This window comes from Lineus longissimus, chromosome 14 (genome assembly GCF_910592395.1).
Source record: "Lineus longissimus chromosome 14, tnLinLong1.2, whole genome shotgun sequence".
NCBI classification, from domain to species: domain Eukaryota; kingdom Metazoa; phylum Nemertea; class Pilidiophora; order Heteronemertea; family Lineidae; genus Lineus; species Lineus longissimus.
The window spans coordinates 13,686,914-13,704,207 of NC_088321.1; the positions used below are offsets into that span (position 1 = coordinate 13,686,914).

The window sequence follows — 17,294 nt, forward strand, 5'->3', positions numbered from 1 at the left end:
ATTTGAAAGCAGCCTCGCAATGTGTTCCGTTAGGGAAGGAACCACGGTGGTGTCGAAGATAACATGCAAGTTAATCAACACCAAGAAAAAAAGAGGGAACAGTCGATCGGAATGGCATGAATGGCGCTCCAAAGGATTAAAATCTGACCGATGAAATGTGCAGATAACTGGTAGTTCTTGCCTCCGATTTATGATTTATGTTGTTATTTGTATAATATAATTATCATTGAATATTACATGTATTATGCGCGTATTTACTGGCGGCTTTGTGATTTTTCCGAGGATTTCCGCGGAATCCGCGTTTTATAACAGCCGGAAAAAAGTGCGCAATCAGAATCTATGGTCATTCTCAGAGAAAGTGATCAGCGCCAGACTTTTGAACAGGAAATAAGAAGTAGGTACGGTACATTTTTACCGCCGCCGGAAAGGAAAAAACACGAACCAAAAAAAAAAAAACGAAACTGGTGAGTGTGTGTCGGTCATTGTGAAGGTCACCTTGAGAATGAATGGTCTGTGGTCAATCGTTCACAGATGATTTCAGAGCTGGCTGCCAGGTGCCATGCAGGTTGCATTTTCCCATGACTTAGTATCGAGAAAGAGCGACCCGAGTCTTGAACCCACAGTGTGGGGGTTTTCCACTAGCCTTAATGGTCTGGTGGCCTGCCTTGCCATTAAGGGGTGGCCCCCTGACCAAAAAAACGAATAAACGGCTCTAGTCCAGCTTGGTCGGCCTTAACAGACAAGCACCACAGCAGAGTCTTGCAGACTAGCTCCACAACTCACCGCCAGGGCAACAATGGTTTATTCACCCCCAAACAGACAAGCACCACAACAGAGTCTTGCAGACTAGCTCCACAACTCACCGCCAGGGCAACAATGGCTTATTCACCCCCAAACAGACAAGCACCACAACCAGAGTCTTGCGGACTAGCACCACAAAACGCACCAGACAACAATGTCTTGTTCAGCCCACAGACTAGCACCACAACAGAGTCTTGCAGACTACATGTAGCACCACGCCTGGGCAACAATGTCTTGGTAGGCCCTAACAGATAAGCACGACAACAGAGCCATGCAGACTAGCACCACAAAACGCACCAGACAACAATGGCTTGTTCAGCCCTAACAGACTAGCTGTAGCACCACAACAGAGTCTTGAAGACTAGTTAGTACCACAACTCACCAGGCAACAATGGCTTGGTTGGCCCTACAGAGTCAAACAGTCTACCACCACAGGCACAGCTCACCTGGCAACAATTGCTAGGTGGCCCCACGTATGTAGAGTGTCTAACAAGAGACTACTGGCAACACATCTAACCATGCAACAATGGCTTGGCTGGCCCCACAGAGTCTGAACTAGATTAGCACCACAACACACCAGTCTAAAATGGCTGGTGGTCTGCTCTACATATGTACAAATCTTACAGAGTAGCACCACGGCACAACGCACCACAATGTGCCAAGATGATTGAAAACATAAGCAGTGTGAAATGCAGTAAAAAAAAAAATTCCCAGAAACTAAAATCAATGAGAGTACCCGGTATTATGCTCGCTCTGCGACATTTGCAACTGCTCATTCGCAATTTATGGCAATTGCATTCGATATCGTTTGCCTGGCGCTGACATTCGGGGCGGTAAATCTTGTAAAAAAGTTGATGATAATTTTATTGCCGATGTTGGGGTACGAGTGGAGAATAAATGATGAAGTCTGAACAAAAAAATACAACAAATGGTAATTGTCGGCATAACAGAGTTGATTTACTGTAATCCGCAAAATTTTCATTGGTGTTTCCTTCGTGGATTTTTCGTAAATAATATCATGAAAATTAAAATCACAAAAAGTAGTTTTAGTTTTTCATTGAAAAAAGGAAAGAAATTTTGAAAATGAATACCACCAAATAAATATTGTGAATTTAATCTCTTTAGGAATTTTCGCAAATTTCTTATGAATAAGCCCAGTGTTGTTCTGTGTGCTTTTGTTTTGTTTTCTTTAGTTCTTTCAGCTCTTCTAATCCATAAATCTCGCTTGGGATCCAAGATTTCACAATGGATGGGGGGTGAACCCTGGTCTCACGAGTTACGAGAAGAGGTTGACTGGGGGATCATTCCCCTCCGGAAAAACTTCAGACCTCACTCTCTCCATGATTTCCAGATTTATCGTGGCATAAAAACAGTAATAATTTTCAATGAAAAGAGCCAACGTGTCTTGCAACAGCTTGCTTCAAAATCAAATCACTCATCGACGGATAAGTGATCAGATTGAATTGTATGATAAAGCAATTGCCAGACCTTTCCAATATTGAACTCTGGCGCAGCAGTTATCTGGCAAATATCCAGATCAATTGTTAAATGCAATGTAGCCAAAGAAGTATGGTAAAATGCAAAAGGTCTCATTTTGGTTGTTGCAGCAGTCACAGCTGGTGCTTGAGTTACAATGTCTTGGTGGTGCAACAGCTTGTGATGATTGATTCGAAATCCTGGCATGGTCTGGAGCCAGCCAATGGCAGTAGAGAGTTTTAGTAGCTTTGCTTTCACTGCGTGTGGCAAAAACTTGAAAAGGATAACGTCAGTTGTCACTCTGTCAGGAAGATTGTCATCAAAAACATGAGAACGTGTACCAGAGTCGCTTGACGATAATCCACCCCTAATTCCACCGAGCTGGTACAAATTCAATTTGTATCATTCCGTGCGAGACACGATCGTCTTTTACGCTTGATTGTCTCAGAGTGTTTGCGGAGGATGGCATGAAAATCGATGAAGGCAATAACAACACAATGCCTTTGCATTGTCACTTGTTGCTGGGGTTAGATGGGTTACTTGTTGCTGGGGTTAGAGGGGTTACTTGTGGCTGGGGTTAGGTGGGTTACTCGCTGGGGTTTTCTTGAGCATGTAGTTTTGCCAGTGAAGAAAGCGTTGCTATGTTTGTTTGTTACTGATCTATTTTTAAGGGGCAACTGGGGCATTTTCATTATTTTCAAATTAGTTTCCAGCAGTATGCTTGTTTTTTGGGTGTGAGGCTTTGTTCTGGAAAACTGAACTTCCAACCCTTGAAAATCGCATTCACTTCAATTCTCGCCGAGACAGGTATTTAGTGTATTGTAATTTCATATCGTATAAAACATTTGTCAAAAGCGCAGAATCTGGTATTTTGAAAGTATATCGATTTCTTGTATGTGTAGGGCCTAGGGGGCTTTTCAGCTACTCCTGAGCTCAGCTGGAGGCAGTAAAAAGGTCTCATATCAATAACGCCAAATGCCAAATAGTTTCGTACTGACACCGCCAATGAACCTCTCAATATGGTAATGTCAACAAATTGAGGTAGGGCTGATGAGGCAGGATTAAAGATAGAGAACGCACCCTGTGGCAAGGATGAATGTAATTAGGCTACATTTCCCAAAAGGGCAGCTGCGGTAATTGATTTCTTCCTCTGGGGTAGACCTTGTCTGGATTGGTTTTAATCAAATATTGGTTCATCTATTTCTTGCTTTTGCGTAAATTTATACATGGACGCCATTTGTGCACTGTTTTACCATATATACATCAGGAACTCCTATTTCCAGTCCATTTTGACATACCAATAACTATTTTTGTCATCTTCTTCATGACCTATGTAGTAGATTCATCTTGATCATCTTGATCAAGAATCTGAGACTTTTCCCTCTTCCTACTACGATCTGGGAATACAAGTCACAGTATGGTTCAGATTTAAGTTTCTGTACGCTCACTACAATAGACAATAGACAAATTCGTTGTATTCGTGTTTGATTACAAAGCATTTACAGTAGAACCTCTCTGTTAAGGATGCCCTCGGAACTGAGAAGTGCTGTCCTTAATAGAGAGGTGTCCTGGTTAGAGAGGTCAAATTGAATGGAAACAACCAATTTGGGACCAAAAATAGTGTCCTTATTAGAGAGATTGTGAAGTCAAATCATACTTGTTATTTGCCTCCCTGTTAGTCGCTCTGTCTTTGTATGCTGCAATGTTTACAAATTTCCAAACTAATGAGTAGTGTACGTCCCAATCCGACAGGAACAAACAAACTACTGCTTTATAGCATGTGACAAGTCTTGAATAATTAATTTCTCCATTATTTCAATGGCGGCATTCGTAATTTCAATTTTGTCGAGTAGACTTGTTCCTCTTGAGTACAGACAGAGTCGATATAATTCATGGACGAACCAATCTCAATTCATCCCATTTACAATTCTGAAGTAATGTGTAGTCAGGCCAAGGGAAGAAGTATAATTGCTTCTTTGATCAGCTGCCAACCATAGTGATGCCGTTAGTTTCTCAACATACCTTTACTATCTATCAGAGAAAGTCTGGATTTCTTCATTGTCATGCTGGTGTCACCTGTTGATATTAGCCAGACAGCTATATCTCCATGTTTGACGAGGGAGTTACTTGAATAAAGGACATTTATGAAATGACAATAACTTGTCTGCAGATTTATTCACAGCCTTTAAGAATGCATGTCGAGTATATGTGAAATAAAACGGAGCTGCTTTTGAAATGATAATCGTCCCGAATCAGCAATTCATACATTCAAACTCGAGAAAATGGTAATCACTTTCCAATAAAAGACCAACTTAAAGTCTAAATTTCAACATCACTAAATTCATTATTCATGAAGCTTTTATTAGGAGACATACATGTACACTCATGTTGTTTTGCGACAAGTTTATGGACCAGTATTTGAGACTATATGGGACACTGTCACTGGTTTTGCAGTAAGTGACTACATCCTGCCCCCACTGCACTGTCTTCTCAGAAATGAGTCTAGGTTTTCTTCAACATGAGGACAGAGGTCAAAGTGCTCCATTTGGCCTCTTTGGTGGCCTTGCTTTAGCATCTCAATCAAGCAGCCATGGATCCAATTGAAGGGTCAGTCAAATTTCAAAATAGCTTCGAATTTGAGCATGAAATTCTTAAAAGGCGAGGCTCGTTGGTCTCTTGCTCTGAGTCTTGGATCCACCTCTGGTGATCAAGCTGTCGGAAGAAGAAATCCATTTTGAATATTTCTTATTCCTTTTTCAAATCTATAATAGACGCTGTCTGTTTGTATTTTTCAGGTAAACTGACAGAAAAGAAACTCCAGAGAGATTTTATCCCCTTAAATGACGACTGACTGTGCCAGCAAAAAGGTGAGTCTTTTTTCAATGTTCAGTGTATGACAGCTGGTTCTAGTGGTTTCCATTGCATTTTAAAGTGATCGAGTAGAAATACAGAGCATTTTTCAAACATGTCAAAAGTGGTCATCTCCAAAGTCTAAGCGCATTCATATAGTGTACAAGTGCACTGTTTCAAAGTGTTTACATTGATACATTTCTCCCCCTGCCTATTATCCAGAAACCTTTCTGTAAAAACCAAGAAGTGCACACACTGCGCTACACTTGCATGACTTAGCAATTACAATCCAGTTGAGAGTATGTCAAGGGGCACTGGTAAATCTTGAAGCTACGGTCTTCAGATCACAAGTTGAAGGCTCTTCAGCTGTGTGACCGCTCTACCCAACCATTGTTATCTCCAACTCTACCACAGATCTCCCTAGTTAAAAACAAAGTCGGCTGGGCTATAGCCAAAGCCGTAAACAGCTCATCCTGCCGGAGCTTATCCCAGTTTCCGTAGCATTAAGCGACTAGGAGTATTACTCCCTCTGGATAGGATGCTGGTCTATCACAGGTTAACTCTCCACCCATTTACTCCTGGGTGGAGAGAAGCAAGTAGGGTTGTTCCTTGCCCAAGGACACAGAGAAGAAGCAGTGTTGATCCGTCTGAGTATCGAACCTACGACCTCCTAGTCATGCCCGGCGCTCTAACCACTTTGCCACTGATTCCCCTGGATCTCCGTAGTCTACGAAACTCCTAGTCTTCAGTTCATTCCTGGCATCACCCTGGAAGAGTGTCCTAATGCAACCATCTTTCCATCTGTAGACCCAACCATCGTTAGTAGACGAAACTCATAGTCTTCAGTTCATTCCTGGCATCACCCTGGAAGAGTGTCCCAATGCGAGCATCTTTCCATCTGTAGACCCAACCATCATTAGTAGATGAAACTCATAGTCTTCAGTTCATTCCTGGCATCACCCTGGAATAGTGTCCTTCTGCAAGCATCTTCCCAACAATGCCACAGATCACCCTACAGGCTACTACTAAGGAAACAAGTAGTCTAAAGTCTAAAGTTCTTTCCTGCCATCGCCCTGCAATAGTTTCCCACCATGAGCATCTTCCTACGTCAAAATACTTCCCATATTTCCATAGATCACCCCAGAAAAAGTTACAAGTTTAACACTTCACCTTTGGGTAGTCTAAATTTGAACTCGTCAGTCGGTGTGTTTAGTCATATTAGTCTCAAGTGTGAAGTATGGCATAGTTCATTGGGACTTGACTTCAAAGGTTGGCCTACCTGGAGATGGTTTTGGAGTGAAGTTCTCCTGGTTCGCTGGAGATATTCAAGGAGGTGGTAAGTTGTGGTCTTATTATGTTGACCAATTGGGTCCATGCAGATTTGGGACTAAAAGTGGTGTTCTGCTACCCCTATGTCTCCAGAAGAAAGGGTTTTTCAACCACCTAGAAAGATATCTCTACGGAAGAAAAAGTAGAGAGGAAGGTGTGACATAAAAAACCGGTATGATACCTATGTTAATGTAGAAAACAGTTGTGACACATCACAGTCCTCACCTGCTGTAGGCCTTCATTCCTGATAAATACGTTCGATAACCTGTAAAATGTACTCCCGCATCTTTACCACTCAAAACATTATCGACCAAGCTGTGGAGAAAATCCTCTAGCTTGGCTTGTGTAAACGATTTTTTTCAGAAGAGGCTCCTGTTACATGTATGTGATATGCTCCATCCCATCTTCTTGGTGTCCTCACAAAAAAATCCAGGCAGTAAATTTTGATTAGGCACACCAGTGGTAGGCTGAAGTCAATCCCTGCACGGCATCCAACCTCTTTCGAAGTCAATTGACTCAAAAAGTTATCAACCAGCTACATGGAAGATCCAGTGCTGCTGATATCTCGGTGTTTATCTATCAGTCAAGAATGTGTTTATGAAGCGCCACCTGGGAGGTTGGCACCTGGACCCGCAGTTTTGTCTGAACGATTGGTGATAAAGTTGTGAAGTGGCTGCACACAACATGCAGCACACGAACCCCAGGCATTTTCATCAAAAGTGGAAATATTTATCTCGCCCACCAGTGGTCTGGCTTTATAGATCACTTGGTGATAAACCGAACACGCTGAACTCAAAACAGCGAGGTGAATCTGCTAAATAGTTTTTTGGGAAACAGGTTCTTTGCATCGGAATGGCTTTTATTATACAGATCCAGACTCATCAACTCCGAAAACATTTTATCTCCTCCTGTGCAGTAGTCTACAGAGGTGATGCCCACATAACGTAATGCTTGTGTGATGAAGCGGACACACACCACCTGCTAAGCAGGTAACTTCTGCCCGAGAAATATGCAATGCCCCCTCCATTTCTCACGCCTCTGTTGGTAGCAAAGCAGTTGATGCATCGAGTCTTTACTATGAAATTCCCATTAAGTTTCTGAATGGACGCCTGTTGTCCACATGTGTTCAGCAGGCCAATCTGGATAATTGCATGATCTGTGCTGGAGTATTAAAAACAGGAAATGATATGGTTATATCAATGGTACATTTTTGTGGGCGGTAAGAATGAAAAAGTAGGCTGAAAATGCTGGCTGTGCAAAATTCACTTGAATTGAAGAGGTAACTGTTTCCCCTTGGCATGGCAAAGATGCATCTTGGTTTCCAACTTGGAAAACGTTTTATCTCGACATATGCAGCGGTCTGACTCTACAGATCACAGGGGTGATAGCAACGCCAAATGTTCAGGTGGAACTGTTGATAAATATCCGCGATCGTGCCGGGGCTACCAACCTCACATCTATCATCATGATGAATCTGACTTCAAAACGTGGCCGCAACTGTAATCAATAGAGCATATCATGGCAAGGAAACCATGCATCATCCTTTGCAAGGAAATGTTCTTTGCAACCAAGTTTTGGTGGGCAAGAGATCTATGAAAGAGCCAACTTATAGCCCCTGTTTCTCCTAACTTTAACCCTATAACACATGGAGGCACCCGATGACCCCCACCGCCGATGTGACTGAGGCGCCCGATGATGCCCAAACACCCATATCCAAATTACGCGCGCTTAGCCTCCGATCTCCTTCAGAGCGCCGCCTATTCTGAATCTATGAAACTTAAGCTTTCAAATGCCCGGATGAGCAATGGTGGTTGCTGTAGAAGTTTTAGAGATATTTGACAATTAAGTTTTTGTTCCTCTTCATGCCAGTTAATGCAGGTTGGACATTTGAATTGTTGGGGTACCCATTTTAACCCTATAACACCTAGAGCCACTGCCAGCGCAAGTGCCTATTCCCCTAGGCCCTAATGTAATTTTACCTGGAAATCACATTTTTTGCGGTGGGCCCAGTTTTTCACAAAATGACACAGCTGAACTTCCAAATAATGTATCAGTACAAGTCCTGTTCATATGAAAGAAGATGAAATTTCCTATTAGATAGGGTACATCTGAATCGGAATCAAACAAACGATCCATTTCAACATTAGTATCTTATCTAGATACTCCAGGCAACAAGGAACTGAAAGGAAACGTTTGGGGCACTCGTTAGTATTCTGAAATTTGGACTGAGACTGAGAGTAACATGAAAATTGACCTCCGGGCCTACTTGGGCACCACCCAGCTGACTTCTTTTTATCAACCTGGGGGTAATAGTCAACCATCACTAAAAATTCCAGCCAGATCCAGGGGGGTCAACAAGTCAGACTGCCTGAATCTCTCATGTCATGACTCTTAAACAGACCTGTTCCCTGGAAGCAACGTTTTAAGCTCGACTCTCCTTTTGAAACTTCACTCTCCACTTTTATCTATCTACAGACCATCCTGAATGCACGGAGCGATTTACCTTTCCCCAGTCTGAATATAAAAAATAGACATTCATTTCAAAATCGGCAACAAAACAGATGGTTTCCAAAAAAACATGGCAGACTTGTGAAGTTATTTGAACTGAATAGCAATTGACAGCCCAGGTGGAGGAAAGAGTTTAGCCTTTGGTCTCGGATGCAATGATCTAATCTTCAAACAGCCAGTTTCATCTTTCTAAGTAAAGCTTAGAAATACATTTGAAGGTTATTTTTCTTCGGAAAACAAAAATTCGTAATGGAACAAATAAAATTGTTTTGGTCTAATAGCCGGTCAACTCAGTTTGAAATAGATCGCATACAAATGCATGGAGTATTCTTCGTCAAGGTATTGACGCCTGTAGTTGGAAGCTGAGCAATGTCAATACATTGAGGTCAAGATGGATATATCAGCTGCCTGGGTATTTTCTGAACAGTTCGAGAATTACTCACCTGCCACAGTTGATGAATAGGCATAATAAATTCACTGTTCACCGACAACAACAAACATGACTCAACATGAGGCGGTCATGGACCTATGGGGTACAGAAGTACTCCTTTTCACACCAATTCCTGTTACTTACAAGTGCAAGTTCTCTCTTCACCCTGGAGAATCAAAATACTGAACTCATGGCATTGTGTGACAAGTCAAGGTTCCGAGTCATCTGGTATTCCTGAATTCCGAGTCCCTTGACGGTTTCCTCGCAAAAACGGCACTTCCACGGCATGCCACAATATCATATATGGTAGTATCTAACTGACGCGTACATTCAAATCTAGAGCTACTGGGCCTGTATGGACTGATTTCAAACACCATATCTCTGCTTAGGCAGCATGACAACGCAAAATATCGTAAAGCAAGCATGAACATCAAAAGCTTTTCGCTTTTTGTAGCCTATCGTACGGTACCTTTAATGTGAAACTTCAACGATCATGGTCCCCAAGATTCCCCAGATCAGAATGCATAAGTTGAATCAGAACTTTATCGTGTCTTTAGCAGCAAGGGAGCGATGTTTTCCTGGACACACGATCGCGGGACTTGGAATCAGGAATACGCCATGACTCAGAACATGATTTTGGCACGTAACAACTGGACTGGAGTTCCAGATTTTGATTCTCTTGGGTGCCTTGTTCAGACTGAGTGCGAGGGACCCACCGTCTCCCGTTGTACCTTACATTGGAAGGAAATTCCGTTGTTTGCAGACAATTCAACATTCATTTTGAATTCCATATGAACTATCAGTTGCAGCTGGACCAATCCCTAACCGAGCCATAGAGAACTCGTTTGACTCCTGAGCAAGCTACTCAGGTGTTTGATAAATTGTTTTCCCCATGAGAAGCTTTAAGAAGCAGAAAGGCCTGTCAGAAAAATTCTAAGCTGCTCCACGTGTGGCGATAGATTGATGAACATACACATGATAAAAGATGCCCGAACTCAACAGATAAAAAGATGGACTGAACTGAGAGATTTTCAGTTTTTTCATGACTGCGTCTTTCTGAATTTTGGACGAATGACAGTATCATGGGACCAAGGTTAACCATAAATAATTGCTAGCCTACATGTATGTATGGTGAAGTTCAGAATCAGGAGGAAGACTGTGGGGGAAAGAATAATCCAACCGTTTATGTGATGATTCTGCAAAAAATTGATGCAGACGATCTTTATGGATGTGAGCGTGTTGGGACTTTCCTGCTCAAATCTTATTTTATCAACGAACAGTTTGTGTGGCTCCTGACTTTGTCAGAGCAAAAGAGATGCTGACATTATATGGATTATGCTGGTGCTGATGTCCTCTCTTATCTATCATTTCAGATGTTATGACAAAGGGTGTCATTAGGGCCATATTGAGGGTAGAAGTACTTGATAGGGGAAGTCACGTAAGTATGATATGAACTTCTCTGTGAGGGGCCATTTGAATCTAATTTCCTAAATTGGAGAGTTACTCCCTGACACTATCATGACATAATGGGTGCCATGAGGAAATGCTCATTGAGAGCTTTCTGATGAATGGTCATTTCCATAAAGTTCACTTATGGTACCATCAGAAAGTGTTAATTGTTGAGAGCTTTGAGATGAATGGTCAAGTCAGTAGTTTCACAAATCGTACCATCAGAAAGTATTCGTTGAGAGCTTTCCACATGGTTCCATTAGAAAGTGTTCATCGAGAGCTTTCTGATGAATGGTCAAGTCAGTAGGTTTACAAATGGTACCATCAGAGAGTATTCGTTGAGAGCTTTCCACATGGTTCCATTAGAAAGTGTTCATCGAGAGCTTTCTGATGAATGGTCAAGTCAGTAGGTTAACAAATAGTGCTATTAGAAATTGCTCTTTGGACCTCTCAGATGAAGTTCACTGTTCACATGGTTCCATTAGAAAGTGTTCATCGAGAGCTTTCTGATGAATGGTCATGTCAATAGATTTACTAATAAATAAGATCATCAGAAAATTGCTCATTTAAATCTTTCATACGAATGACCAATGTCAGTAGGTTTACACACGGTATCCATGCAACCATCAGAAAGTGCTCATTATTAACATACACTTCAATCCATGAATTAATTAATTAATTTCATTGTTTTTATTGACAACGGTTTTTGATAACAGTGCATATTACAGAGTGTCATAAGTTTACATACACCAACTTTAAACGTTTTGGCACGGAAGTATGCTTTACATGCCCTGATTTTCTAGCATTTTTGGTCTTGCAACATGATTTTTTTCTCGTATTGCAGATGTCATGACGTTGTGCCTGCCATGAAGCGACGTTTTGTAATTGTGCTGCTGTCGATTATATTCTCAATATGGACGTACTTAAATTATTACCTAATCAGTTCACATACGCAACAGGACGTAAGTATGCTCATTTTAACTCTTTGACTGCCAAAGGACGTCGTTCGACGTTTTTGCTATAAATCACTTGACTGCCAAAGGACGTCGATCAACGTTTTTTTAGTTCAAGGTCTTATAGCAGATGGCGTGGCGATTTGAGCTCATAGAATCAATGTATGACTCATGTGGCATCAAGCAGACGATCGAAAGTGTGCGTAAGCATTACGAGGCGACGTCATTGGCCAAAAATGGCGGGCAGGAGAGGGAAAACTTTCACTGTGGAAGAAGTCGCTGAGATTTGCGCTGATTCTGGTTCGGAAAGCGATCCTTTTGGCGATGATTCAGACACTGAATATGATTGTGATGTTGAGGAAGGCCTTGATACAGGTGAGAGAGCTGTTGAGTCTGTTGATGGCGATTTTGGTGGCCCAGATGTTGACTCTGATAACGATAATGGTAGAGACAATGACTATGTGCCTGTGTATCAAAGTGACAGTGAAAGTGGCGATGCTCTCGGCAGTAATAGGCCTGATTTAGATATAGATATACATAGTGACGATGGTAGCACTGTTGATAATGAACCTTTACCAGGGCCTAGTACTACTACTAATGCAGCTAGGGGTCGTGGGGCTGTACGCCGTGGTGCTAGAATAAGGGCACGCCATGGCCATAGTCCAGCCCGCATGGACACTTCCGGGAGTGATGCAGGGAATGCCTCAGGTGATTCAGATAGTGATGGTGGGCCTCTAGCACCAGTTGCTACTCCTAGGGGACAGGGCAGGGGACGTAGACGAGGTAGAGGTCGACGAGGGAACCAAGGAAGGGGGAGAGGGGCCCAAGGTCAACAAAATCGAGGTAGAGGTCAACCAAATCATGCCCGGGGCCAACAGAATCGTGGAGGACCTGCAAGAGCCAGGAGAGGCAGAGGGAGACCACAAGTTCTTCCCCCTAATCCATTTGGGCCTGCTGGACGTCAGCCAGTGGTGCAGCCCTGTGACGGGAACCCTGGGCCTAGAGGGCCTGCACGCAACCTAGGGAATAACCCACTCGATCATTTCCGCCTGTTTTTTGATGACGATGTCTTGGAAGGTATCGTAAATGAAACAAACAGGTATGCAGATCAATACTTCACTGGTCTGAATGCTATTCCCTCCCCTCATTCACGAGTTCGAAAGTGGGATGCTATGACTATGGATGAGTTGAAAAAACTACTCGGGTTGCTCATGCTGACTGGTATCACGAAAAAGCCTGAGTTATCTATGTTCTGGTCTACTGATGAAGTGCTCGCCACCCCATTCTTCAATAACACTATGTCTAGAAACAGGTTTCAGCTGTTGATGAAGTTCCTGCATTTCAACGATAATGCAGCGATGCCTGCTGACAACGCAGACAAGCTTTATAAAATAAGGCCTGTCCTGGACGCATTACTTCCTAAGTTTCGTGCTTATTACACTCCGAATGAGCACATATCCATAGACGAAGGTATGCTCCGTTGGAAAGGGAGGCTAGCATTCAGGGTTTATAACCCTATGAAACCAATCAAGTACGGTATAAAGAGTTACATCCTTGCAGTCTCTCATACAGCGTACTGCTGGAACTTGCAGATCTATGATGGAACTCGAAACACACTTCGGGAGATAGTAATGGCTCTTTGTGGCAGACTACTGGGACACTTCTTCTCACTCTATATGGATAACTTTTATAATTCAGTTGCTCTGAGTGAAACATTACTTGATAGGAACACCTATGTTGTTGGTACACTGAGGAAAAACCGTGGAGAGCCACTGGAGATTCGTGAAGCTGGGACTCGTGGACACGCTCTTCAGAAAGGAGATACTATTGCCAGAGACAATGGACGTTGCCTTATAATGGCTTGGCAGGACAATCGAACTGTGAGAGTTATAAGTACAAAGCATGACAATGCAATGAGAGAAATTCAGATCAGGGGAAGGGGTGGCGCTCGTACCAATGTGAACAAACCTGTGTGTGTCATAGATTATAATGAGAATATGAATGGGGTTGACCGCATTGACCAGATGCTTTCGTACTACCCCTCTGTGAGAAAAACAATCAAGTGGACCAAGAAACTTGTATTATATTTGTTAGAACTGTCCTTACACAATGCCCATGTCATTTACAATGACAATAACCCAAATGACAAGTTGTCATTACTGGACTTTCAGCTATCAATAATCAAAGAATTATGCAAAACTGATGAGGAAATGCCGTCCAGCTCAGATGATGAGAACCCCCCTCCAGCACCCCAACCACCCCGTAGAGCACCCATTCATGACCCCCAAGGTAGGCTCATTGGTGGGTTTAAAGTCCACAAGAAGGCTATGTTCCCTGCTGGGGAGGGAAAGAAGCATAAGCAGAAGAAATGTAGAGTATGTCAAAAAAAGGGAAAAAGGCGCGATTCTCGCTACTTTTGTGTAAAGTGCAAAGTTACCCTTTGTCCAGATGAATGTTTCAATGTATACCACTCAGAAAGAAAGTATTATTGAATTGTTTCATGAAGAGGAAGCATAGACAAAGAAAATAAGACATGTTTCATTGGTATATCTTCTTTATTTCTATTTCATTTTTATTTCACAAAAATGGTCAAAATACAGCAATTCCTGGCAAACTAGGGGTATTTATCGAAAAAATATCTGGCAGTGAAAGAGTTAAGGAAGTACTCTGTCCGCTCACTATACTGTCAGTACAGTAGAACCTCTCTATTAAGGACACCCTCGGGACTGACAAATGATGTGCTTAATAGAGAGGCGCCCTGATTAGAGAGGTCAAATTGAATGGAAACAACCAATTTGGGACCAAAACTAGTGTCCTTCATAGAAAGGTTGTCCTTAATAGAGAGGTTGTCCTTAAGAGAGAGGTGTCCAGTGAGGGAGGTTCTACTGTACTTAGTGGATGAATTATCATCGGTCCATATAAAGTGGGTGATAGTTACTTTCATAGGCCTATGTTAATGTCATAAGCCGGGAGCTGAGGGGTGGGTTATGGGACTTATGGTGTTGACTATATGGTCCATGCCCTTCATTTATTTACCGTATTAAAAGTGGCTTTCACTCTCGTATTGACTGACAATCCTACAGAATATTTACTGTTGGTCTATCTATTTGCTATTTCTAGGCGAAGCCAATAGTTAGTCATAATGCATGTAACATGCATGCATGCTCGTGTGTTATCTGCAGACAATTGGCTTGGCGTTTGTTCAGATTTTGTAATACTTTGGAGAGGTCTTAGATTGGAGAAATGAGAGTATTTGAGAAAGTTCTGTCGGAATGACAGATACATGTATTTGACCTTTACTATCAAGCATATTTATCAATAACTTACTAAGTTTTATTATCATTTTTGATTACGTCACAGGTGCTAAAAAACAAGGTTGGGATGTTCCATTTCCATAACAATCCTGATTATTTCAATCTGTCCTATCCTAACCCCCCCCCCCCCCCCACCCGAGAATGTTATATGGCACCGCGCAAATGAGTGCTTTAAATAGCAGCCACCTGTGTGACAAACTGATCTCTTGTGTGTGGGTACTAAAAGCAGGCAATCGCTGGGTTCGATATTGACATGCATGTCGCTGCGACCGCCGCAAACAAGCGATTATTGTCGCAGGCGATTTGAATTGCAGGTTGCCGCAATCTAAACTGCTTATTGCGGGATGCTTACTCTGTACCCGAATTATGAACTTTTCCACCATGTTTTGGTGTCTCATAAATTATCCTCGAATGCCGTGTGACTCTACATTCCTCATCTCCATTTAATAGTGACCCTAATTAACTGTCATCTTATGAAGAAAAATCCCCTTAATATTTCCATTTAAAACCTCTATCGAAATGGTCTCAAAATTATTTTCCAGAAAAACGTCCATCAAAGAATTCTGTTCTATCTTGGTAAAATAACTTACTCTTTCAGCCCGCAAGCCGTATATACACGGTCCGCCCTGTTTGATTTCACAGCCGCAGACCGTATACTCACAGTTTTTCAAATTCAAATTTCCCGCACTGTCACATGATGCCACATGTAGTGACTCCAGCAACATATGCAATCTGTGCTATCGTCTGCCGATTTTGAAAGTCTGATTTTCTGAAATTCGCCTCGAATCGACTCGCTTTGAAATCAAACCACGCGAAACGAGTTACGGGCTGAAAGAGTTTTAAATCCTGAAATTTTAAGACTTCATGTTTCAATTCTTTTGTCCAGGTTTAGGGTCTCCCTTCACTACTTTACGACTTATAAATCATTGCTGCTCTTACCTTTTTGCTGCCCCCAACTCCTATTATTGCGAGATCCTATGATATTGACCCTACTACAGTTCCAATCACAATTGACATCCTGTTGTTTGTGTATATTATGCGCAGTGCACAGATGACTTATCATCACCTTACTGGCAGACTGATGCCCTTGCCTTCTTGTTCCCTTGTAAGAAGAATTAGTAAAGACCAGTCTTTATTAATTCTTGCTGATAGCCAGTCCTTCATGTAGCATATCTTGCATCATTTGACACTATAAACACGATGGAAAGATTTACCATGTTGAAATTAGAGACAAGTCCTTGGAGAGATTGTGATTAGAAGACTAAACCAAAGTTCCTAGTTGTGTCAAAGGATTAAGGATGTGTTAACGTGTTTGACTACATGTTGAACTACAGTCCAAGTCATAATTGACATCCTTCCTGCACGTTATGTGCGAGTTGCATGCCAATGACGCGTGAGTGACACGCTTTTTTCTTTGTTTCGCGTGTATTACATGTGACTTACGCACGACCTACAAGCCAATGATGCGAATTAAGGGATGTCAATTGTGATTAGGACTGTAAACCATGTCGTTTTTTTCAAGCAGGTTGTTTCCGAATCACCTCTCCTTCCCTTCACTGTGAATATATTGCAGTTTCAAGTTAAATTGTTAACTGATTTTTTTATGCAGGGAGTCTATGGTGACCCCTCGCTCAAGAAAAAGTTGTTGTTGCTACAACGACAGATACAACGCCAGGTCCAGGTCCACGAAAACATTCTATTACAGTTGGAAAAAGAGAAAGAATTGGTGCAAAAGAATTTTCTCGATGTATTGAAGTCTTGTAAGTCGGTTGGGTGACGTTGGATCTGCATGGAGCTTGGGAGTTGGCTGGGTTTGGTTTTCAAGATAAGTGTTGCTAAAAATCGGAGATGGTCACTTCAGGTGGAGTTCACGCTCTTGAATGTGTAACTATACTGTACGTCAGTCTCGAAGGGTTGATCATTGCACATTGCCGCAATAAAAATTGCTTGTCAGGCCTGCACTTTAAGAGGTACCTAAGTCTATGACTTATTCTGTCAGAACTTCCAAGCTCCAAGAGTAGATCCGACACAAAATGTAGCATGGCGTCACAGCTGTGAATGCACACTTTTCTGTTTGGTTCGAAAGTCTCGAGCAAAGCCTGCCTTCTGCACCGCAGTGTTAGAGCATCCTGAGAATTAAACTTGTACTTTCTTTACTTTTTGTTGCATTGCACAGGGTGTGTC

The 17,294-nt window shown here is 42.2% G+C and overlaps 1 protein-coding gene across 3 annotated transcripts in view; it reads left to right on the top strand.

Moving 5' to 3' along the window:
• The window catches only part of LOC135499033 (alpha-1,3-mannosyl-glycoprotein 2-beta-N-acetylglucosaminyltransferase-like), a 31,647-nt gene that overhangs the window by 936 nt on the left and 13,417 nt on the right, over window positions 1-17,294 (top strand). For 2 of the 3 annotated variants that reach the window (XM_064789663.1, XM_064789664.1), the window contains exons 2-4: window positions 5,073-5,144; window positions 10,768-10,832; window positions 11,688-11,805. In XM_064789663.1, coding sequence (XP_064645733.1) covers window positions 11,710-11,805 — 96 coding nt within the window. In that variant the 5' untranslated portion in view covers window positions 5,073-5,144; window positions 10,768-10,832; window positions 11,688-11,709. Of the gene's footprint in view, window positions 1-5,072; window positions 5,145-10,767; window positions 10,833-11,687; window positions 11,806-16,719; window positions 16,871-17,294 lie in introns of all 3 variants that reach the window. The other variant, XM_064789662.1, reaches the window with a different exon arrangement.